The sequence below is a fragment of the Crotalus tigris genome, unplaced genomic scaffold, assembly GCF_016545835.1.
Source record: "Crotalus tigris isolate CLP2741 ecotype Arizona unplaced genomic scaffold, ASM1654583v1 scf7180000017800.2534000, whole genome shotgun sequence".
Taxonomy (NCBI): domain Eukaryota; kingdom Metazoa; phylum Chordata; class Lepidosauria; order Squamata; family Viperidae; genus Crotalus; species Crotalus tigris.
The window spans coordinates 587,160-613,137 of NW_024096645.1; the positions used below are offsets into that span (position 1 = coordinate 587,160).

At 38.1% G+C, this 25,978-nt stretch overlaps 2 protein-coding genes across 5 annotated transcripts in view; one reads left to right on the forward strand and one right to left on the reverse strand.

Annotated features, from left to right (window-relative positions):
- Positions 1-914: 914 nt before the first annotated feature.
- Positions 915-25,038, reverse strand: WDR82 (WD repeat domain 82). Its single transcript, XM_039342597.1, has 9 exons — positions 24,721-25,038; positions 18,707-18,804; positions 13,971-14,037; positions 11,859-11,958; positions 11,302-11,418; positions 10,843-10,998; positions 8,982-9,051; positions 8,600-8,742; positions 915-5,716 (listed from the first exon to the last, which is right to left on the reverse strand). Exons 1-9 carry the CDS (start codon positions 24,879-24,881, stop codon positions 5,687-5,689), a joined length of 942 nt encoding a protein of 313 aa, XP_039198531.1. The 5' UTR covers positions 24,882-25,038; the 3' UTR covers positions 915-5,686.
- Positions 24,955-25,978, forward strand: part of GLYCTK (glycerate kinase) — a 33,899-nt gene continuing 32,875 nt past the window's right edge. Inside the window, exon 1 of one of the 4 annotated variants that reach the window (XM_039342590.1) lies at positions 24,955-25,240. In XM_039342590.1, the coding sequence (XP_039198524.1) occupies positions 24,990-25,240 (251 nt within the window). In that variant the 5' untranslated portion in view covers positions 24,955-24,989. Of the gene's footprint in view, positions 25,245-25,978 lie in introns of all 4 variants that reach the window. The other 3 variants (XM_039342594.1, XM_039342593.1, XM_039342596.1) reach the window with 3 other exon arrangements.

Here is a 25,978-nt window from a genome sequence, read left to right on the forward strand (position 1 = left end):
ATCTTTCTGTATCTTGAGCTCATCTTCTAGCTGTTCCTGCCAGCTTGGTGTAATCTGTAAATATGATGAGTGCCCCTTCTATTCCCTCATCTAAATCATTGATAATGTTGAAGAGTACTGAACCTAAGACAGAGCCTTGGGGGGTACCCCACTGCTTTACTTCCCACCCTGTAGATGCAGTTCCATTGAGGGTGTGGTTGGTCAAACAGTTATGCATCCATCTGGTGGTGATGGTTGGTCGAACAGTTATGCATCCATCTGGTAGTGATGCTGTCTAAATCCGAAAAGGACATTGATTTTGTTTCACACTAATCTCATGTTTTGCTTGGTTTTACAAGTTGATAACTTACCACAAATTTAGTATTTAAGAAAAAAAGTTTTAGTTTTGTCTATTTGTTACCTAAATATGGAAGGATTAGCATATGCTTAGTAATACCATACAATGCTTTTGTTAAGATGAAGAATTTAATAGGAATTTACATCTATTTCATAAGAGATAATTTTTGTATTGTGGCCTAAACTTTTATGCAATAGCCAGAGTTTCCTCAGCAATACAAAACATATCATAAAATGGAAGAAAAACATATTGCAATACAAAGCAATTAGAAAATATCGGTCTTAAAGTTGCTTACAAATTAGAAGTACAAGAAATTAAGAAGTATTAAAATGTTACTACCTTCATTGTATGACTTCAGGCTGAATCTGTCAAGTCAACATGCTGATTTGGGCTTTTGAGAAAGATTTTACTGTAGGTCAGGTTATCTTTGCATTTTATGTGTGTGATTTTATTTATTTATATATAAAACATGTGCATATTAAATTGTAATCGTATAAGCATGGGCTTAATAGCAAAGAATGTGTTTAATATCATAAAATAATTTTATTTTCAATAAAATACACAACAACACAATTGGTCTCATTTGTCTGCAATAGCAAGGTCATTTCATTTTTATTTATTAGCTTTAAATGCATTTTTAAAAAATTACATAGTACTGGTACATTTTAATATACCCAGTCTTTGAAATAAGCTATTTCCAGGATGATTGTCTTACGTAAGTAGTGACATTTCACGATTCATTATAAAGTTTCATTCCTTTGGCTTGTCACAGAAATGATTTTATCAGATACTTTTTCAGATAAAGGTATAACCAGATGTTATCTTTCCATCTCTCCATTGAACTATTTTCCAGGTATTCCAAATTGCTTAACTAATCAATTGAGCTGCAATAGGTAAAAATTTAATGTTTTTTATTCTGTGATTTCTTAATCTAGCCATCAAATATGCATAGCAATTGAATCTTTTGTTTAGTTATATATTTCTTTAAACACATTCTTCCAAAATTCCAGTACTTTATTGCATTCTCACCAAAGATGGAAGAATGTTCCCTTTGACTGTCAGCTTCACCAGCATCTCACTAAATGTTGAGAAGACATATAGGAGCTTGATGCCACTGATGTAAAAGTTTTAAGATATAATTTCTTTATGAATACTGATAAAAAATCCTTGATGCGCAATAGAGATTGGCAAATACCTTTAATTTTAATTTAATATTTAATCTTTATTTCTAAATAAAACCCAATTGTTCCTCTCGCTCTTAAGTTGAGTTTCTTTTAGTCCATCGTATATTGCCATCATATATTTCAAGTATGTTTTTTCTAGTCCATCTTCATTATTTTTACAAATAAGTCAAGGCAGCGAACTTATCCAGCACATCTTCTTTCCATTTTCCCCACAACAGCAACCCTATGAGGTGAGATTTGAATTCACGGTCTCATTCCTTCTAGCCTGGTGCCTTAACTCTCAACAGAGTTAGAACTGAAATATGTAGAATAAATTCTGAAACCGTCATCCTCCAAATTGGGTAGTTATTGAAATTCTTAATTCGAACTATTGGGGAGAAAAGAGATACTTATTCCAGCACTGAGCATTTTATATTTCAGACCTTTGTTTGGTAGAATTCAAGGCATGGTTCATGCCAGTCAACTGTTTACTATATTTTTAAGAGATGCCCTTTTTTTTGTGGCATGTTTCTTTTTATGGTATATGTTGATTTAAAACAAAATTAAACTTGTTTCTGCCAATTAGAATTTTGTCAACATTTATTTTTTGAGAGGGTTTGAAATCAATTATGGAAGCACACCTTTGCTGCTGCTATACCATTCAAAATGTTTACATAAATCATATTTTTAAAAATTCCAAGCAGGGCTATGATCATTATGGAGTAGCTTTAATTATTTAATATGCTAATTCCCAGTTGCCTAAATTTGAAGGGGAAGATCTGAGGTATAAGAAATATTTTTGTTTATGGAGTGTATAAATGCCAATTATTGTGGATTTTTTGAAATTAACTGTTAAGCTGAAGACTGACACATTCTTGAAGTTCTTTTGCATTGGAAATTATAGTCGTGTCATTGAAAAATACATTCAATAATGTTTACCTGCTGTTAATTCCCTTAATTTGGTCATTTGCACATTGTATAGTGTAACTTGATGCTTCTTGTGAAGAGCTTCTTTTGGAATGTTAGCAGCATTGACATCTTGTTATGAGAAATTCATGATGGACTAAATATCCTTGAAGGCGCTGGGATGGCACTGAAGCATAGATTGGCGGTCAGATAAATACTTCCCAACAGGCTTTCTGGATAAAGAAGAAATTGTGAGATCGCCCACTTGTACTCTGGATTACTACTCCTTGTGAATAGATTGCAGAAACTAAGGTGGTTGTTGGGCCATGAGTAAGTGGCTGGGAATTGAGGGATTTCAATCAAGCTCATAACCGCGATGCAATAATTTCTTAAAAACTTGGATGTAATTAATTTACAGCTATAGAGATTTTTGGAGCAGCAGGGTAAGAGAATTCAACTTGGTGAATCAACGTTTGTGGATTACAAAAGGAAAATTTAAAATTTAAAAACATTTGATAAAAAAGCATAAGATTGAACTAATGTTAAGAAAATTTAAAAGAGATGTTATTTGATTATTTTGTGAAAATGCTTTTGAACAAATTGGAAAGGGCACTGGAAAATAAAATTGAAAAAAGTAACTTTCCTTTTACTTTCTCCCTTGCAATGGAGACACTTTCATTTTTGGATTACAATATTACAATGGCAGCCACCAAAATAGTAGAGGAAGGAGAGGATCACTAGAGCAATCTGCAGAATTACACTAGACGTACTTTAGAAAACATTTGAGGAATTAGGCAGTATATTTAGCGAAATCACTTAATACTAAATTGACAATTTTTTTTTAAAAAATGGTATTTTGTCCAAAAACATTTAAGACAGAAGGAAATACACAAGCTAGTCAAAATATAACACTGCATTTTCAACATCCAAATGGGTTACAATTATGAAAATGGGCTGGATGCAATTGCATATTTATGTTACTATCTTGAGCTGCTTCAGATTTTATTTATGCTTTTAAAATAGTAATAAAATAGCCAACCAATGTATTTTGTCACAAGGATATGCTTAAGAGATGAAATAAAAAGGAATAAAAATCAATTTATACAGGACAGCAATCCTCTCTTATACCTAATACTGTAATTTATTCTTGACTGGAAATATTTATAAAAAATATTCAAGCTGCAAATACAGATGTAAAAAAGCAGTATGTTATTAAAATGCATAATGTAAGAAATCAGACTACATTGCAAATGATAACATTTCTAAAGGAAAAAAAATGATCCCACAATCAACTCCCAGTAAAAAATTAACTTTTACTCAATTTAATTTTAATGAAAAGCAGTTCTAGGTCAAAGGCAGTGTATTCAAGATTTAAAAAGATGTTTCTATTGATTTGTGTCAGTGAAGAAATGATGCTAAAATTACAAACAAGTCTAAAGATGATTAAATGGTATTTATATTTTACTAGATGAACTGGCCATAAAAAAGAACATATAGTGTATTGTGTAATGAATTGTCACAAAGGGCACTGTGAACAACAATCCTTCCCTGTGTCCCAAATTTGCCGCTCACTGGCCTGCAAAATCTTTCACAAATAAGCCAAGAGGTAGAACATTGATATATCTACAGTCATTCCCTAAGCTCGAGTTATCTATATTATTAGATGTTCGCTGACTCAGGAACGTACTGTGGGATATAAACACAAAACCCAGTTTAAATACAAATCCAACAGTCAGCTTAATGTCAGCTAGAAGATTCCCTCTCCCATTCTTTTATTCACCCAAACAAACTTCCCTTATTATATTGCTCAGGCTGACTTATGCATCACAACTCCATGGAGGTTGTAGTTCAATACCAATAATGCAAACATTTCCATAGAATCTGAACACTTCCAAGCAAAACCAAGTGTAGTAAAGAAGGGTGCTGATATTATCCAAATGTTCTGATGGATGGAAATACAGCAGCATTTTAATATTAAGAAAACTAGAGCGTGAAGCATTGAAATTATGCTTCTTTGAAATGCATTTTTAAGCGTACAGATTGTTACCAAGTCCTGACGGATTATGGTAGCGGAGGCAACACCGTTGACATAGGAAATGCAGCATCAATATTATAAAATTAAAATCTTAGGAAGTTAAAAGAACGTGAGTTTAAGTTTTCTGCTCTCTTGGAAAGGATGCTTAGACAAAGTTAAAGCAGGGCCCTTCATTCTACTGCAGTGACAGCAGAAATAAAAACGAGATCAGCTGGTAATTGTACAATTTCATCCAACCCGCTAATGAAAAAGGCCGACTTCCATGTACCGAATATCCCAGTGCTTAATGAATGGAGATCTCCTGTGTAGGCAGAGGGAGGAGCTGCACTATTTGCATTGTGAACAGTAGAATGACGTTTTATACTTGGAAGAACAGAAACTTGGAATACTCTGAGAAAGACAAGTACACTAACACTCATTCCAGAATACTGTGTTGGTCCAATATTACTACTTTTTAATACCTGCTAGTAAAAAACAATAGTGACCCTTCCACATTCTCCCCTTCCCTATATTTATAAAATCTGCAAAGATACACTGAAGGAAGAGATACAGGAAGTGCATTTCTATCCAGCCCATCTGAGACTTCTATATCGCTCGGCATTCTACCCAAACACACCAAGTATCTGTTCGTTTCAGAAGCTGCCCATGGCAAAGAGGATCAGAATAGTTTCCTACAGATTCAGAACCTGTTGGAGCACTTAAGGGTAAACATCTTTAACAATGTTCCTGTAGCAATTGATATTGATCTCTCTGTCTATCTCTATATACATGTATGTGTGTATGTATGTATGGCACAAAAGTATCTTTTCATAGCACAAGAGTACATAGCATGGATACTGTTGATATTTCAAACAGGACAGAATATGTTAGAAATTGTACTTTTAACAAAGTCCAAAATCCCGGGAGTTTAAAAGTCAGCCACAAAGACAAAGGACTGGCAAAATTCTTTCCAAATGTACTCCAAAGCAAAGCTGCTAGTTGATTTCAGCTGTAATAGTTCTGCTTCAATTTGATGTCTGAAGAAATATTCAGATTTTCAGAACAGGAACTGTATAGCCACATGAAGAAATCCTTTGTAGGAGATGCAGCAAAGAGCTTGACAAAAGGAGACATATGCAGAATGTACTAGGTGGGAATATTCATCTCCAAGTGACATAATTCCAATACTTTCGCAGTTGTCTTTATAAATACTGCATTGCTTTCAATACAGTATGGAAACTGTCCATTGGAAGTGGTTAATTCAGACTAGTCATCTATAGTTGGCAACCAAAAGGCCTGAATAAAGAAGAGAGGATAATGTTAATGTTCAAGGAGGTTTGTCTTGAAACAATGCCAAAAACTAACATACAGCATCAGCAGGCAATCCTGGCTATGTTGTGATGGCCACCTATGCCCTTTATTTAACAGCTGTCCAAATGTTTATGCAGCAGTTGTGCAGAGACAATATTTTTAGTACTCTATCACTAATAGGGAAGCAGCATCAGAGAGGTAACCCAAGTTGCTAGCACTTCCTGCAGGCAAGGCTGTAGGACAGTGGTGGCAAACCTATGGCACGAATGCCAGAGGCGGCACTCAGAGCCCTCTCTGTGGGCACGCATGCCGTTGCCCAAGCCCTGCCTCCCCCAGTGGCCCCCTCATCAGCGGCCCTCCAGAGGAGTCATCCCCAAGCGTGGCCCGCGCAGAGCAGCGCAGCCAAGGACATGGCAGCTGGGCAGCGGGAACTAGACTCCGCCCTCGCACCCCATCATGTGCAGATGATGCTGCGGGGTGTGGGTGGAGGGCATGGCCACCTTGGCGTTGCTGGGCTGCCTGGGCGATATGGCGGGCCATGGAGATGGTGAGTGGCCCTGCGGGCAGGTGGGGGAGGGGTGGGACGGCGGCAGTTTTTGGGCACTCCGTCTCTAAAAGGTTCGCCATCACTGCTGTAGGATATTACAGCGGTGGACAACCAGCATTCATGGCCCTTTAGAAATTCAGCTCTGCGAAGTTTAGAGGTAACACATCTTGCGTTTTGACAAGAGATCAGTGAACTGAAAAACATGCCCGATACACAGTTTTTACTTTGTCAGAATCTTCACATATTCTCAGGTAGCACTATCTTTAACACTCTTGACTTTTCTGATACTACAATGTGACTGATTGATGCGATACTACAAGATTCAAACAATGCACCTACACATTTTTTTCCAGCCACTACTAGTTCAGTAAAGCAGGGGGAATAGCTTCGTGAACAGCTTAGCTTCATCTGTCACAAAGTGACATAACACAGTTCAGATTGAGAGAAAAGACCATTTTAATTTACTTATGTTTTATTGTGTCAGTAGAATTCTCTAAGTGGAAGTGCACGAGGGTATTCGTAAATGTGTATTTGTAAGCAACTTTTTGGCAGAAGAAAAACAGGCTAGAAGATTATTATGTATATATGGAACAGTATCTTTATCATTAACACCACTATTACATTCTGAATGTAAGTGATCCATTAATACAACCCAAATATATGTTAAAATAAATTATTTTGGTTTTTATTAAATAGGAATGTTGGGAGAAGATCAACCACAAAATCAAATTCAGTATATCATTTTAGTATAATACAGAAAACAGAATGCATATAAATAGGACAAAAATAAATGGTGTTTATTTAAATCAATCTGAGTGCCAAACATTTTCTATTTCAACTATTTCAATCCACATTACTAGACTGGCCATTCTTAGGCCATTAAAATGATACCCTTCCATATACCAGGGCTTTTACATAATACTAAAGGAAGGTTTTGCCTCAGAATAGTCATCATCGGGAGTATTTTTTACCACTCTTTAAATATTTAAATAGAAAAATAAATATTGTTCTGCCTACCCATCTATCCAAGTATACGGAAATAATTGTCTATTGTTTAACCTGTATATGACTTGTGGTGGGGGGTGAGGAGTAGCTTCCAGCTTCCTTACAGAAATAACACATTTATGACAGTGTGAAAAATGGAATTATATTTTGCTTCATTTTTAAATATTCGAGAAACAGCATTTTAGTAATGTATGTAAATCAAGGTAGCAGGATGATATCCCATGAGCACCACTTGACCACTTCTCCAGATCCACACCATGTTCTAGTTGCAGTAATAAATTCAACTAGCAGATATGCCTAAAAGGAATTTTCAGAAAATAAAAATGACTGCAGCCTAGTGGCTTTGTTTGAAAATGTTTCTATCTGCCTAGAAAAAAGATTAGGAATATTAAGTGGAATATAGGCAGTATATTTGGGCTGCCAAAAATGGATGCTGACTAGATAGTTTTCTACACTTTTCTGCTACTGTCTTAGAGTTATCCATATAGTTATAACCCATGGAATTATAAGGTTGTACATGACATTAGAGGTCATCAATTTGAACCCTTGTCCAGTGCAGATCTGCTAGAATGGTTCTTTGACAGTTATACAGAAAACTTCCAGAAAGGAAAATTACCATATCATGTGTCCACCTGTTCCACCGGCTAACAATCTGTGTAATCAGAAAGTCCTTCCTGTCATTTAGCTTACCTACACTACCTTCTTTTAGTTTTAACCTGTTCTGGTCTTTCCATCTGGGACAATATAGAATAAGCCCATTCCTTCTTCAATATTATTTCAGGTATTTGATGGTTACTATTTTGCCTCCAGATATTGGATGCCTCGTGCCAAAGAGTATACAGACTAGTGGAAAACAAATGCACCTGACTGCTTCCCGGTAAAAAGACATTTTGGGAGTAATTGTACCTGCTCTGGAAGTTTTTGCTGCATTGTTTTTAATTTGGAAGCATTTTTACAAATAGGCAAGCTCCCCATGGTAGCCATTTTGTGAGATCATTAATAATATGCTCTCAAAATTTCAAGATAATGTAGAGAATTAAGAAGAATTACAAATGGTAGTGACATATTATTGATAATATCTTGATCTTTTTAACTGAAGTATAATCAATCCAGAAAGTATCAAATAAAGGAGAATATTTGTAAGACAGTGTTGAAATGAGGGTTCCTTGTTGCTCTCTGAGCCTGGTTGTTTTCTTGCAGATGTTGAGTCAGGAAACATCTGCAAGAAAACAACCAAGCTCAGAGAGCACCAAGGACCCCTCAATCCTGGAGGACTTGATTTGCTTAAAATTTTGAATCAACTTAGGTTTGCTTACCATATTGGAGCACGCACTGGCAAATGTCATAAACTTGGGGTTGAATTGCAAACAGGTAATGGGTCCTGTGTGTTTCCCATCAAGCACTGCTACCTTCATTCCAGTCTCTCCATTCCAGACATGAATCTTCCCATCCTCTGATCCTGCAGTGTCAACCAGAATCAACAGAATCTGGATTGATTCATCCAAGATTGATTCATATGCAACTCAAGTAAACAGCAATAAGATAAAACACTGTAGCAAAAATGAAGCATCAAGTTAAAAAAAAAACACCCTCCCCAAAAGGTACAAATCACTTGGAACCTTTATGGAAGTGACCCTGAAATTATTTTATATAATTGGCGCTGCATCAATATATACAGAGGAAATATAATTCTCTTACCAATCATTATAAACTGAGAATCTGGGGTGAATGAAGCTTCCAGTGTGACAGCTTTGCTATTATTATATCCCTGTAAAAAAGAGTAAGATGAACATGAATTTGAGCAAACGCTGGAAGACAGTAGAGGACAGAAGGAGATGGCATGCTATGGTCCATGGGGTTGCAAAGAGTCAGACGCCATTTAGCGACTGAATAACAATAACAAAAAGAGTAAGATTATCAGCATAAAATCTAACAGAAAAGTTAAAGTTTAACTCAAACAAAAAATTGGTTTGCAACGCTAGGGTGCCCAAGAAGCCCCTTCAAAGCATTGTCCTTTCATTTCAGAGAAGAAGTCTTCTGAAAGCTTTTAAAAAGGTTTATCACATTATCACTTGTATTCTAGAAGATTTAATTCTTCAACAGCCTTAGCACAAAATAGTGCTTCTAAGACATGGGAATAACCATGGCAAATTAGGTAAATTACATATGCATTAAGGATATTTCAAGCAATAAATTACTTATTTATACATATTTCTTAACCATCCATCTCCCTTACAAAGGTGGTGTACAATATCAAAGACATTTAGTAAAACCAATTGCTATCCCATTAATCTAAGTTTAGGGTTAGTCTTGGAAAGACCTGGAACTAAGATGTTATGGCTGATAACAGAATGAAAGAGGCATCACTCAGAAGATCATCATCACCATACTGCCCATTTCTCTATATTGATCAATTGAGGACAGCAATTTCTACTGCCCACTTCTCTATATTGATCAATTGAGGGCAGCAAACATTCGTAACAGTGTTGCCTCCTATTTTTCCTACAACAAGAGTTTTGTGAGGTGAGCTGGATAAGAGAGACAGTGACTGGCCCACAGTCATCCAGCTGGCTTTCATGTCTAAGAGAGATTTAGAACTCATACTCTATTGGTTTCTAGTGCTCAAATTAGGCCTTAACTGGGGAAAAGAAATTCCGAATAACATTACAAGGACACCATCTATAATTTCCCCTAGGAAAATTTAAAAATCGAAGAGTAGAAAAATTGTTACCAACTCTGGACTATTTAAAAATCCAGAATGGACAGGACAGGAGCTTTTCTTCTTGTCATGACTAATGAGAATGTATACTTGTAGCTATGAATGGTTGTGAAATTTAGAATAATTTATTTCTTAACTCCATGGGTTGAAAAGAGTGTAAGAGGAAGGGAGGGTGCTAAAACACAATCTAAAGCACAGTTTCATAAAGTGCTTTTCACGTTATCAATTATCTTTTCATCTATTTATTCCAGTAGATTTCTTTCAATTAAAAAGTTACTCTCAGGTATCCCAATTTAATGGCTTAAGTTTTGCATAAGGCAGTGATGGTGAACCTTTTAGAGACTGAGTGCCCAAACTGCAACACAAAACCCACTTATGCATTGTCAAGTGCTGGGTGGGTGTGGCCCATTGGGTGGGCGTGGCTGCTGTGGTAACGGCAGACTGGGTGGGACTAAAAAGTTCAATCAATCAATTCCAACTTTGCAAAAATCTTTTTTTTTTCCCATGAGAAGTTGAAATTGACTGATTGAACTTTTTTTTTTTTGCACATGGCGATGGAGGCCTAAAGTGAAAAAGTTTTATAAAACCCAGCTGAAGGCCTAGGACTGGGGCGACAGCGCATGTGCCCATAGAGAGGGCTCTAAGTGCTGCCTCTGCCCACAGAGAGGGCTCGAAGTGCATAGGTTCGCCATCACTGACATAAGGGATACAGTACCCTTATTTTCAGCTATAAAAGTGTCTTCTACTGAATTGCTAACTCAATATTCCATAAATCTTGTCTTAATTCTAAAGAACATCCAAAACGAAGAGCATGTATGAATATATAGAAATATCCCTCACTGTAAATGTGTGAAGAACTGCTCCTTTAAAGGCATCAATGAGTCGTATGATCCCTCCATTAGTTGAAATAAGAACAAGCTTTCCATCATTGCTGAACTTCAGGCCAGTCCACTCACAGGTTCGATCATATTGCATCTTAAAGGTAGCAAATGGACCCTTCAAAAAAGAAAGACAGATGTTGGCATGCAGCAAAACTATTCCAGATGTTCAGATCATTTTGCAAAAAAATACTGCACTAGGCAGACTGTCTGACGTGGGAAGGAATTTTCATTTTCTACAGAACTTGCCAAGGATACATATAAAGTTATTTAAGCTTCAATTCCTAGAAATCCCAAGTTCGGTGTTTTACTTTTATATGTCTGAATATAAATCTATGATCCCAGGAATCTCATCTCAAAAAAGATGCCATATTTAGAAATCTTATGAGGAGGTTACACCTTAACGTTACATACTACTTACCTTATCAAAGGACCGAAGATCATAAAGTTTCACCATTTCGGAATTGACCCCAGCTGCAAAAATCAGCCCCTCTGGATCAAATGAGCATACAGGTTTTCCTTGTGGATGCATCAGACCCTAGATTTTGAATACACACAGAGACATTCAGAGTTCAATATAAGATAAGCAGTTATGTGGTAAATAGGTAAGATACACACATACACAAACAAGTGAGACAGATTGATCTATATTTTGATAGCTCCTCCTCCTTTTCTTCCAGTCATTAATTTCTACTTGTTATACTTTACTTTGGACATTATGACTCATTTTGATTTGAATCCTTTTAATTGTTGTTGAACTATTATTCAAAACTGTTTCTGTTTTTCTTCAAAAATCGCCTAAGACAAAGTGCACATTTTAACATTGCCAGGCTTCAGGTATATGTTGGTTTTATATAAAGAGGTGTATACTTTGTTCATATGTACTACTACACTGCACAGGAAATAAAGTCTGTAATCCAAAATCTACACAACACTTGACATGCATTAACATACTTCATGTGGACTTTAAAAGTTTACCTGGCAATTTGGTGACCGAAGATCCCAAAGTCTGATAGTCTTATCAAGTGAGCCAGATATAAAGGTATCATCTACTGGAGACATTGATAAAGCAACAACTCTGAAATGAAGAGAAAAAAATAATATAGCCAAAGCAGTCTGCATCATATGCCATATCTAATATTTTATACTTTGAAAAAAGTTGAAAATTTAGGCAACATAAGTAAAAACAGAACAAAATCTATTGTGGATTAGTTATAACTACTCTTATTTATGTTTACTTCTTCCTATAGTCATAGCAATATAAAATTGTTAGCCAGCTGTTCTCAACCTGTGGGTCGCGACCCTTTTGGGGGGGGGTCAAACGCTTTCACAGGGGTCGCCTAAGACCATAGGAAAACACATATTTCCGATGGCCTTAGGAACCGAGACACTAATGAGAATTTCTGCTCAAGGCTAGCTCTGCCAGCCAGCTCAGGCAGATAGGAAAGCAGCCGCCTCAGCAGCATGGCGGGGCTGCGCTACCCATCACAGAGTAGCTACTGTTGCGTCGCCACAGCTATGAACCTCCTGCTTGGCATCTTTCAGGTCCTCTTGCCTGGCTTCTGTCTAGGAGAAGCGCAGGGCCAAGGTAAAAAAAAAAAAAAGGCTGGTGAAATACTCCCGAGGGGTAGCGTCGATCTGTAGCGGGAGGTGAAGGGGGCGGGTGGGTGTCGACCAGAAGGGAACCGGGTTTGATAAGGGTGAAAGTTGAGTGAGGTTTTCCCCCTCGCCCCTCTCTCCGCCTCCCTTTGTGCAGTGGCGTCTCTGGCTGCTGCCTTCCCAGTTGCCGAGAAAGGGGAAAAAAAAGAGCCGGGGAAAAAAAGAGCCGTGAGCGAGTTCCCCTTTCTGCCTCGTTGCTTAAAGCTTTTTTTTTTTTTAAACGACCGCTCTTTCAGAACTCCTCAGGGCTTGTTTGCACGAGCTTGTGGCAGATCAGTAAATAAAGGGGTGGGGGAGCCAAACCGTCCAAGGCGTTTGCACCCTGAACGTGTGGACACTGCTTTCATGACTTACCACCGCCCCCTCTCTTCCCGCCCTGCTCTAGCAACGCGCTACTGCTGCTGCATGCTGCTGCTGTCTGAGCTGAGGCACTGAGCTGGTCCCCAAGCCTCCTGGTTGCCCGGCTGCCCCGCCTCCCTCACCGTCGAAGGGCATGTGTGTGTGTCTCCAGATCTTACTGGACTACCATCCCCAGCAGCCCTAAAAAGCACTGTGGAAGAGTGGGGAATGCTGGGAGTTGCAGTTCATCTGGAAAAACATGACTCTCCAAAGATCAATCCTTTCTTCCTTCCATCTATCCATCTCCTTCCCTTCCCCTTCAATCTCTCCTTCCTTTCCCCCTCAATCTCCTTCCTTTCCCCTTCAATCTTCCTTCCTTCCATCTCCATCCCTTTCCCTTCAATCTCTCCTTCCTTCCCTCTTCAATGTCCTTCCTTCTCTATCTCCTTCCTTTCCCCTTCAATCTTCCTTCCTTCCTTCCATCTCCATCTCTTCCCCTTCAATCTCTCTCCATCTCTTCCCCTTCAATCTCCTTCCTTCTCCATCTCCTTCCTTTCCCCTTCAATCTTCCTTCCTTCCTCTCCCCTTCAGTCTCCTTCCTTTCCCCTTCAATCTTCCTTCCTTCCTTCCATGTCCATCTCTTTCCTTTGCCCTTCAATCTTCCTTCTTTCCTTCCATCTCCATTCTCCATCCCTTCCCCTTCAATCTCTTTCTCCTTCCTTCCTTTCCCCTTCAATCTCCTTCCTTCTCCATCTCCTTCCTTTCCCCTACAATCTTCCTTCCTTCCTTCCCCTTCCCTCCCTCCCAACATTTTTGAGCAAGGAAGAGTAAGCTTCTCCAGCGAGCATTGCTATATTGTTTTTGTGATTAATCACTATGTTTTAATTATGTTCAGTTCGTAACAATGAAAATACACCTTGCATATCAGATATTTACATTACAATTCATAACAGTAGCAAAATTACAGTTATGAAGTAGCAACGAAAATAATTTTATGGTTGAGGTCACCACAACATGAGGAACTGTATTAAAGGGTCGCGGCATTAGGAAGGTTAAGAACCACTGTTGTAAGCTATACTCTACTCATCTTACCTCTTGCTATGTCCTGGAAAGTATCTAATGTATTTATTGTCATGAAGAGAAAGGTATCTGATAGTATCTGTATGGAAACATCAACAAGGTAAACATTATACAAAAGGACTCTCCAATGAAGCTTACTTATTAGGGTAAGACTTTATTAATATTAGCTGAGTAGGTTTGCACATCTCATATTTTAATAATGGAATTAAGTATGGTGTCCAAGTTCACACACAGCCATGAACCATAGTTCTTAATTCACACACACACAAAAAATGATTTAGTACTTTGTATGAATTCATATATATGATTTGGTATTTCATATGAACTAAACAGATATAAAATCAGTAAAAACAAACCATGGCTAAATAGAATATGTAAATTCAATCAGCTATTGTGGGTGTAAACAATACAGTCACGAAGTGTAACCTTCTGTTAAGAATCTGGCTCAAAAAGATACATACAGTATTTCTATATCCACAGATGATAGTAGTGGTAGTAGTAGTAGTAATAAAGTTGGAAGGGACCTTAGAGGTCATCTAGTCCAACCCTCTGCTCAGGCAGGAAACCCTATACCATTTCAGACAAATGGCTGTCCAGTCTCTTCTTAAAAACTTCCAGTGTTGGAGCATTCACCACTTCTGGAGGCAGGTTGTTCCACTGGTTAATTGTTCTAACTGTCAGGAAGTTTTTCCTTAGTTCTAGGTTGCTTCTCTCTTTGGTTAGTTTCCATCCATTGCTTCTTGTCTTGCCTTCAGGTGCTTTGGAAAATAGCTTAATTCCCTCTTCTTTATGGCAGCCCCTGAGATATTGGAACACTGCTATCATGTCCCCCTTTGTCCTTCTCTTCGTTAAACTAGACATACCCAATTCCAGCAACCGTTCCTTATATGTTTTAGCCTCCTATCCCCTAATCATCTTTCCTGCTCTTCTCTGTACCTTTCTAGAGTCTCAACATCTTTTTTACATCGTGGTAACCAAAACTGGATGCAGTATTCCAAGTGTGGCCCTACCAAGGCATTGTAAAGTGGTATTAACACTTCACGTGATCTTGCTTCTATCCCTCTGTTAATGCAGCCCAGCACTGTGTTGGCCTTTTTGCCAGGTGCAGCACACTGCTGGCTCATATTTAAGTGATTGTCCTCTAGGACTCCGAGGTCCCTCTCAGTTACTAGAACCAGAATTCATCTCTAGCTCAGTAATTGCTATAAAAAGTTTGTATATGAAACACTGATTATACCTTATATTTCAAAGCAGATAAACAATGTAAAAGGAAAGAATTTAATAGCATATATATAAACCATGAACATAAAATCAAGAATAATGTGTAATATTTTATTGCAGCATTTCTTAACTAATTTAAATACAGATGACTGTTAAATAAAGGATGAATGCATTGGAAGGCTGCTAAATAATAGGACTTTCTTAAAAAAACATTATCTGGAGGTGACTAAGTCTCAAAGTATATGTAAGTCAGCTGGTACAACAGATTAAGTATACTTTCCCCACAGGATAATAAGTCAATTTTCCTTTCTTCAAAGATAAACTAAATATCAATTTATGCCTGCAAGCTCATATTTCTGCAATTTTTGTATATCTGCCCCAGAATTTTCTGATGAATCATCAAGCATTTATTCTAATAGTTTTACAGAGAAACATGAATGAACAAGATTAGACCTAAAAGTCTGAAGAGCCCGCCTTCCACTAAACAAAGGAGCTACAAAGGAAATCTGTAACATATACAAGCATTTGAGACAATTTTTTGCTTTCCACTGGCACCAAACAAACATGGGCAGAAAATTTCTTCTTTGAGTCGTAAAGCTCTGCCCCAGGCAAGGCAGTGGCCTGTACAGTTATCTCCTGTACCGGGTGGTATCATAGACCCTCAAACTGTACAAACTACTACCTCAGCCTGGAACCAGGCACTGTGCAGTAAGCAGAAGAAAAGCTAAAAAATCAAAAATTCTTCATAAAGGATGGTATGAATAGACCTGGTTCAAGATATAATTCAGACACACTAATTTTTAGCTGGAAAAAAGAATGTATATTTCCATTACTATGTATTAAACACTGTGATTAATATAAAACATAACATTACACAACACAACACATGCTCTTCTCAAATATTTTTTTTAAACATCAAGCATTTAGAAAGCAAAGAATTTGATTGGGATTATTCCACCTGCATCACGTTGCAGCATATGAAATTGATTCTCAGTGAACAGACGTGTCCCAGGATAATGTTGCAGGATCCAATCTGGGTCGGTCACCGGGACCTCAGAGGTTTTGTCTTCCAAGCTTTTGGACTCGTGCTGGACCAGTCCATCTTCAGGAAGCTTCTTGGAAGACAAAACCTCTGGTCCCAGTGATCAACCCAGATTGGACCCTGATTCTAAGTCTCACAAGTTTGTGATACAAACAGGAAAGTAATAGTAACATAGAGTAAATAAGGTAGATTAAGCACAATAATGAGTTACATATAAAGATGCATTAAAATGCTCCATCCAATACCCATATGGCTGCATCAATACACATTCATTGCTAATGTGGTACTGTTCAAACAATTACCCACCTTTTACAGTGTCCTCTGGGACTGACTTGCTGGTCAGAAATTTCTCTATCATTAACATTGCCCATTTACTGGGCTAGAACTATATAAATCTATATTTTATTAAAGTTTTTATTTTTAAAAAGATATTAAATTAATAATGACCCCTTTTCTAGCTCCTGCATTTCTGACAAGAGACAAGAATACACCAATGACATTTAATTGTACATCACAGTCTTGATATAGGCTAGAGACATTGTTAAAGTTCTGTCCCAGTGCCTGGAAGTAGTGTAGGTCTGTACGAGAGACCTTAAATAAATACTAGCAAGATGGAGCTACAATACGGTTTATATTCTGGGGTTCCACCACACTCTCTTTATCTCTGGATGGAGTTGCATTGCCCCAGGAAGAAGTCTGTGACTTGAGAATCCTCCTGGATTTGTTTCTCTTGTTTAATCTGCAGGTGGAAGCTGCAGCCAGGAGGATCTTTGCCCATCTTTGGCTGGTGCAGCAGTTGTGACCTTACATGAGACAGAAAGACCTGATTACAACAGCTCATGACCTCATTACCACCTGATTAGACTGCTGCAATGTGCCCTACACAGGGCTGCCTTTGGTGACAATCTGGAAGCTTCAACTGATGCAATATAAAGTGCCTATAGGAGTGAACCAATTATACTTGTTTTTTTAGGTCTCTAATTGGTTTCCTATTAGCTTCCAGGAACAATTTAAAGTGCCAGTTTTAACCTATAAAGCCCTTTATGCATTGACACCTGGACTGCATCTCCACATTAGAGTTGGTCTCAGCACTTCGAATCATGCTGGAAGCAGCTGTTTGTCTCCTATTTGGGGGAAGTTGGGGGGAGAAGCCCAGAGGCATTGTTTTTCCATGATGGGACCGGCCTTCTGGAATGACCTCCAAATGGAGATTTTTCCATCTCCAACACTGTTCACTTTCTGAAAAAAGCTGAAAATTTTTTTTCCAGAGGGCCTTTGGGTCCTGAAGTTATGAATTAGGTCTGAGTTTAATTGGCGTATGTTTATTTTAACTCCCTGTATTTGGTAAGCCACTCGCTTTTGTGATTTTAGCAGAATACAAATTTGTTCAATAATAATCCTAAACTATTAGTTGAGGGTTGCATTGAACCAAATGTAAAAACTGTCTGTGAAGGAGTTAGAAAAAGCAAAAGACATGGAAAACTACCGTATATGCCAGCGTATAAGGCGACTTCCGCAAGCATTAAAATTGGCGCCAAAGACGGGGGTCGTCTTATACGCCGAGTTGTCTTATACACCGGAAATACTGGTAGTTTCCGGCATATAAGACAACATTTTAGGAATGCGACTCGGCGACAAAGATGGGGGTCGTCTTATACGCCGGGTCGCCTTGTACGCCGGCATATACGGTAATTGTTATCAAAGAATCAGGAGGAAACATATGAAAAGGAGGTCCTGAAAGAAAAAGACATGCCAGCTAGATGTAAACTTTAAAAATGCAGAGATTTTCAAGTTAAAATTTTAACTTGGTGAGATTTCAGACTTCACAGGAACATGTAAAAGATTTTAAGCCTTAATGACATTTATGTGTTGTCTATGGTTGCTAAGAAAGGCATGCAATGTCTCCAGAGTAAATGAAGAAATTGCTGAATTAGGCAAAAGAACTTGCAGAAACCCAAAGATTTTCGAGGGAAACTTTGAAAGGGCCAAAATTACTGCTTAAATGATAAGAGGGTCCACGGGTCTTTTATTGATTTGATAAAGGACAATGATTTGTGTTTTTTGCTGGTATGCACTGTTCCAATTAATATATAATTTATTGTCATCTAACGATCAGGGGGAAGCAGGAAAGTCTGTTCCTCTTGTTTGCAAGTTAAAGTAATAAAAGCCTGGTTTATTCCTTGACAAATACTTTGTTAATTGTTCAAATAAAACACTTTCTTTTTAACTGATATTAAATTGCTAGTATATGCTTGCATTTCATTCTGATTTACTTCTGATTCAAAAACTGATCAGGAAACTACCTTAAAAGCCATACTTTAGAATTAGGATTTAAAATTAAGAAACATTACATTATCAATTAACGGCTTCAATGAATTACACTCTTAACCTCAGTCAAAATCAGTCTTCTCAAGTCTTCAATACTTATTAAAGTGTTAAACATCCAATATGCATAGACAACTATCAGGAAGAATGGCTCACTCACCATCTATTTTATTGGAACTGTACACAACCGTGTTGGCCGCATGAGTGTATCTGATGAGATCAACTCCATATTTTTTACTATAAAGTGTTCTCTTGGGCCTGCCAAAGGGGGAGAAAAAAATAATTATTATATTCAGAATAGAGAAATTCCATTTTGCCATACAGGTAGTCCTCGACTTAATGGCTACAACTGAGCCCCAAATTTCCACTGCTAATCAAGACAGTTGTTAACTGAGTTTTGCCCCATTTATGGCCTTTTTTGTCAGTGCAGTTTTGAAGTGAAGCATGCGGTCAGTAAACAAATCTGACTTCCCCCCACTGACTGTGTTCTCAGAAGCTGGCTGAGAAGGTTACAAATAGTGATCACATGATCCCAGGACAGTGCAACCGTCGTAAATACATGCCAGATGCCAAGCATTTGAATTTTGATCATGTGATAGGGGGGATGCTGCGATATTTATAAGTGTGAAATATGGTCAACAAGTCACTTTTTTCAGTGCTGTTGTAACTTCAAATGGTCGATCACTAAGCAAATGATTGTAAGTCAAGGACTAGCTGTACACAATGTTAACTCATAAGACAGAATAACTATAAGCATATATATTATATATTATATATCATTTCCAACTCTGTTATTCATAGTATCCAATCCCCTTTATTAGAATTACTTTTTTTTTCATTTCATTCAAAAGTGCCTTACATTGTAAAGAGCAAATAACTGGTACTGCATCAAAATTCAAAAGATACCCAAGGTGTATCTTAGTAGTTAGAACAGCACTGCTGCTGTTGACAACCTGAATGTCATGGTTCTGACAGATGAAACTCTTCAAACAACTTTGAGGCATTGTTTACCTTAAAGAATCTTAATTTGAGAAGCATAGCTTCAGCACGAACACAGCCCAAGCCAAAAACTGGATTCTCCTCCCCTGAGCACATAGTATCAAAGCACAATTCCCTCCTCCAATTAACAGTCATAAATCACATTCTCCAATTAGTTTGAAATGCAGGCTCTCCCTCCAGTTCTCCAGCCCGGCCAATTCTTATGATTGCATCTCTAACTATTGTCAAAGTAAAAACATCCAATGTTGATAGTGTTGACATTTTCATTATATTGCTACTGTGTGCAACTAAGATATGTTTACATTTAGTGATTTGGAGTTTCCTCAGCAAAACTACTTTTGGGTTAACATAAAAAAAAGAAAACTATTAAAACATTAGATGACCAAGTCAAATCAGACATTAGCATGTATATAAATATATGTGAACTCTTTAGTCAGCCTGAACAAGACTCCAGAAGATAGGCTCAAGATACGGGAGGATCTTGATAGCACAGTCCCTGATGCTCAAAAGGTTGGGGACCTCTAGTATAGGTGCTACCTTGCTCATTAGTAGTAACTGTGAGAGGGATCTCGGAGTCTAGTGAACAATCACTTAAATATGAGTCAGCAGTGTGCTGCAGCTGTCACAAAAGCCAACACATTGCTAGGCTGCATTAACAAAGGGATAGAATCAAGATCATGTGAATTGTTAATATCACTTTATAACACCCTGGTAATGCCACACTTGGATACTGCATCCACTTTTGGTCACCACGATGTAAAAAAGATTTTGAGACTTTAGAAAGAATACAGAGAAGAGCAACAAAGATGATTAGGGGACTGAGCGGTTGCTGGAATTGGGTATGTCTAGTTTAATGAAGAGAAGGACTAGGGGTGACATGATAGCATGTTCCAATATCCCAGGGGTTGCCACAAAGAAGAGGGGTCAAGCTATTCTTCAAAGCACCTGAAGCAGGACAAGAAGCAACTGATGGAAACTAACCAAAGAGAGAAGCAACCTAGAACTAAGGAGAAATTTCCTGATAGTCAGAACAATTAATCAGTGGAACAACCTGCCTCCAGAATTTGTGAATGCTCCAACACTGGAAGTTTTTAAGAGATCGGACAACCATTTGTCTGAAATGGAATAGGGTTTCCTGCCTGAGCAAGGCGTTGACTAGAAGACCTCCAAGGTCCCTTCCAACCTCCTCCTCCTCTTCTTATTATTTCAGTTAATAGCAGTGTTGTAATTTTGCAAGATGACTGTTAGAGATTTTTAACCATTAAATCAAGTTCATCAGTTAGCCAAAAAATTATGAGCATCACAATTAAGGGAAAATTTAAATTTAGTCCTTTCATGTCAAAAACTCCAAGTCTAGATGTAATACTTTGCAAGGCATGGGGGTGCTACAGACACAAATGAAAGAATTATGTTGTTTTTTATTATTAGCTTTCAGCAAATAGCAGAAGAACTGGAAGCACCCCTCTTTTTAACCTAAATATTTAGGGAACTATATCAGGGTCTTTGATATAGTCTAACTTGGAAAATGCTGGTCACTTTAATGATAACATTTCATGAAACATTTAAATATGAAATAAAATCCAGGACTAATTGTATTTTATTTCTAACCATACTGGTAATGTTATTATTGAATTATAATCTCTGTTGCCCCGCTTTGAGGGAGAGGAGCAGTTTAGAAATATGAAATATAAATAAATAAATCAGGATGCAATTTTAACTAAAACGAATTAATGAAATCTCTTGTGCTACACTTAGGGAGAAACACTATACTATAATGAAATATAAGGATGTGTTATCATCACTATACATAGAAAGCAAAAATAAAAGATCCGTTTGCTCTCTTGGAAATTATGCCTCCACCCAAAACAATCAATAGGGGATCCAATAGGATCCTGATAATTATGTAAAGTCTGTTTTATAAAAAGCTAATTTAATAAGTTCACAAGGGTTTTTTCCTTTGCTATTTCACTTAAGCTTATATCACTTTTTATAATTTATTTAAGAATAATCTGAAAATGTTTCCTATAAATTGATTAAAAAAAAAAAGAAAATCTGTAATGAGGAATACTGAAACAATTGAGGTGCTGATTTTTTAAAAAGAAAAACAAACATATCTGGCAAAAAAGTATGAATAAGCACAGAACTGAAGGAAAAGAGAATTACTCTGGAAACACAAACCAGTTGAGATTCCACTATATATTCTTTTTTAAAATACAATACTAGAAAAGTGCAAACATTTGAGAATCTAAAACATACTTTTTCAACTAGACTCAATTTATTCAAAATATAAGTTAAATAATCATCAAAGAGGCTTCCAAAATATCCATGCAGAATTAACAGAGGTTAAATAAAGATTATTAAAATCTAAGAACAGTAACAACAGCGATAATGAAGAGGGATAACAATGTGGTTAGTATTGATAGTATGTTTGCACAAGGTTTCAGTTCTAAGATGGTATTTATGTATTTATTTATGAAGCATATGCCTGCTTGTCCTAAGAGCAATAACTATGGGCAGTTCATTCCAACAGCAATAAAAAGATAAAAGAAGCAATGAAAACCAGCATCCACAAAACAGCTCTTTGGCGCCCTAAGCAGTACTCCCTAATACACAAACAGTCAGAATCCCAGGGCTCCAGCCTTACCTCATCACAATGCTTGGGAGAAAAGCCAGTTTTTTAAAGCTTTTTCGAAGGTCAAAGTGATAGGAACTGTATGGATCTTAGTGCCTGGCAAGAAATATTTGTTCCTGTTACCAGAAAAGTAGCTGAAGTGAAGCTATTTTTCTTGGCTGAAAGGTGAAAAACATATCTTTTTCTCTGCAAGCTATCCAAAACCCCATTTAAGAGTATAAACTGGTGCAGATAAAACAATTACCAAATCCCACCACTCCCATTATTCTAGATTTTAAGCCATCTAAATTAATAAAAAGGTAATGAAATCTTGAAAGTTAACCTATAAAAGATTTCTGGATATTTTCCCCAATATTCAACTGGTCTGCTTTTCATTATATATGTTAAAATGCATTCAAACTAATTAACAATAACATTTACTTGAGAGGATACAGTAACTATCTAAATAAGAATTAGCAGTTCATTACAAGTTTGAAGATTTAACAAATTTGTTTATTCTTACTTAAGAAACTCAGAAGTCAGTCTCAAACTCAAAAATTGAAGAATGCCTGGCAAGCGTGAAAGTCGAATACTTTACTGCCAGATAAAGTTTTGGATTTGGGACAAGATAACACATAGTTTATAGCAAATGTAAACTGTATGTCTAATTATAAGAAACAGATGATATCTATCTCCAACTTCACTAGCCACTTCATTAAAATCTGCTAATATGAAACTGCATTTGCAATAATGATCCCCAAATCATTGAGTTCCCAGATATACAGAAAAATAAATATAGGACAGTTCTTGAGGAAATTACAGCCACAATTTCATTTCCATTGGTTTACAGTAGTGAAAATATGGTCACTTAGCAAATAAATAATTGCCTGGTGTAATTACTAAATTAGCTAAGCTCATAAAGGAGAATATTTGTAGCTCAGGGTTGAAATGAGAGGTCCTTGGTGCCTTCTGAGCTTAGCTGTTTTCTGGCAGACATTTCCTTACCCAAACTGGGATAGCAAAAGACTAGCAAAATGCATCCATGAACACCAAAAACACAACCTATGAACAGACTTAACCACAGTTTCAACTGGGAAACTGTGACCATCCTAGACCAAGACAAGTCCAGAAATGCTAGAGAATTTCTGGAAGCCTGGATCTCTGAAAAACTGGCCATCACAGGCACACAGAAAGACAACATCTACATATCATTCAAGAGACAAGGCAAAAACTGAAACATAAAGACCAGAATACAACCTCACTAGTAAGCAACATCCAGATGAGAATAGATTAACATCAGATCTGCATTCAAGAAGTAAACAATATCCCAATCAAGAAACTGTCAAATAAGGTAACAATAAACAGCCCAACCAAAGAATCACCAAGACGGGGTAGGCAACCTCGGCTCTTTTATGACTCGTGGACTTCAACTCCCAGAATTCCTGAGCCAGTTGAAGTCCACGAGTCATAAAAGAGCCAAGGCTGCCTACCCCAACACTGACAGGGCAAACCACTAGAACAGTGTTTCTCAACCTTGACAATTTTAAGGCATGTGGACTTCGACAACTCCCAGAATTCCACAGCCAGCATTGCTGGCTGTGGAATTCTGGGAGTTGAAGTCCACATGCCTTAAAATTGTCAAGGTTGAGAAACACTGCACTAGAATATAAACTGAGAGCAAACCCCATTCCTTACTAGTAGCACTGATGATGTTATCTAGTTTGGGTAATGAAATGTCTGCAAGAAAACAACCAAGCTCAGAGAGCACCAAGTACCCCTCATAGTTAAGCCCATTTCATATTAATCTGAAGGCAAACCCATTTTTGAATAGTTCCTCAAACTATTCAAACTAAATCTATAAATATACTTACCTAGGTTTCCCACCAGTATAATACTATCACACACTTTTGATTATCAAATGTGTACTTTTGATTATCAAATGTGTACACTGCCCATTTTACTAAGTGAATACAAAATAAACAATACTTCTTGAAACGGTGAGAAATTGAGAGTACAGTACTGACCAAGATTTGTGGCAATATACAAGTTGAGCACAACTGAAAGATTTAATAAAAGCCAATACAAACTGAAAGGAGAGCGTCAGCACCCACAAGGATAATAGTTTTTAAACGGAGGTGGCCTTTCATATATTTAAAAATATACATTTTAGGTTAGAATTACTAAAATCACAGTTTAGTGGAATACAAACGTGAACAACTTAAAAAGCCTATGTTTAACTTAGGCTCACCGCACATCTTTGTCCAATTAGGGACTAAATGTCCCTAGTAGTTTCTTCTACTTTTCAGCTGTTGTCCCTGAAACGCAAAGCCTCCGCCGAACTCAAGAGATGCATCTGAGCATCCGCCTAAAGCAACGTCTCCCCCTTCCCATCCCACCGTTTACAAGTTCACGAGAGCCGCTCTTAAAAAAAAACAAAAAACAGCTATGTGGGTTCGGCTTTCGATGAAAACAAAAGCCGCTTTATCTGTTTCGGGTCCCCCCTCCCGGGCCTCTTTTCCCGCGAAGAGCTCCTCGCACCCACCCATCCTTTCCCGGGCACTCACTTTCCCTCCTGGCAGTCGTAGAGGACGATGGAGTCGTCGTCGCTGCTGGAGATGACGGTTTCGCCATTAGGGCTGAAATCGAAGCAGTTGATCTTGTCCGAGTTCTCGCGGAACACCTTGGCCACGCGGAAGCTCCGCAGCACGTTGTCCGTCAGCTTCATGCCGCCTCCGCCGTCGCGGGGAAAAGCAGCCGGCGGGGCCTGGGCGCCGGCCACGGTGAGGGGAAAGCGGAGTCGGGCGGGGCTTAACCTCTGCGGGGAGGGACGGGAATGGCGGGAGAAGAATGCCGGAGCAGGCGAAGGACCGAAGCGACTTTGCCCTCAGGCGGATTCCGCTCAAGCTGCGGGAAGAAGGCGGCGGCAACTCCGGCTCATTGTGTCCGCCATTTTGCGGCTTTAGGGCGGCGGGGAGAGGGGTGGAGGTGTCGGCACGGGTGGAATTATGGGGCCTTCGGAGGAAATAGAAGTGACGAAAAGGAGCCGCAACGGCGACGCTACCGGTCTGGTGCATGCCGGGATACGTGAGTAAGCGAGTAGTGGTTTAGCGCGGGGAAAGAGACTGAAAACGCGGGCAATGGATTGTGGGATCAAAAGATACAGTACTAGGCGGGAGTACTGTTGTTGTATGACTATTCTCTCATACCGAGCAGCCAGTCCATGCCTAGAGTTGAAAATCTCCCGTCCCGACCTTCTCTTTTGGAGAGGTTCGAGTCGCTGCAGGGCCTGCTATACAGTGCAGTGTTTCTCAAATTTGGCAATTTTAACATGTTTGGATTTCAAAAACTGGCCAGGGGATTCTGACTGTTGAAATTGAGGGAAGTTAGCCCAGAGAAGGAAATATTAAAAAGGCAGAAAAATATATTTTTCCTCAAAAGGACTTTTTAAAACCAAACCTGGCCCCAAATCTATCTCTCTGCCCCAAGCAAGAGCTAGCCCCATACAAATGTAGATATAAAACCATCAGAGAATTGAAGCCAGAGCAATCAAGAAGACAAAGAGAAAATCTGCATGTCCCACCTAAACTCTTAAGAGTCATTAGCCCCATCACCTGGGAAGCAGGATATGATAATAGGATTAAACCACAGATATCAAGGCCTAGACAAACACTCAGAAATAGCCTCAAGGTTCATGCCACAGGAACAGGAAACTATTCCAAGCAAGGTTAGAGGGTATAAAAACCTAGTGCCCATGTGCTCAACTCTTCTTTTCCTCTCCTCTGCTCTTTCTTGCAAGGACCATCTTCCTGCTTCTTCAATAAA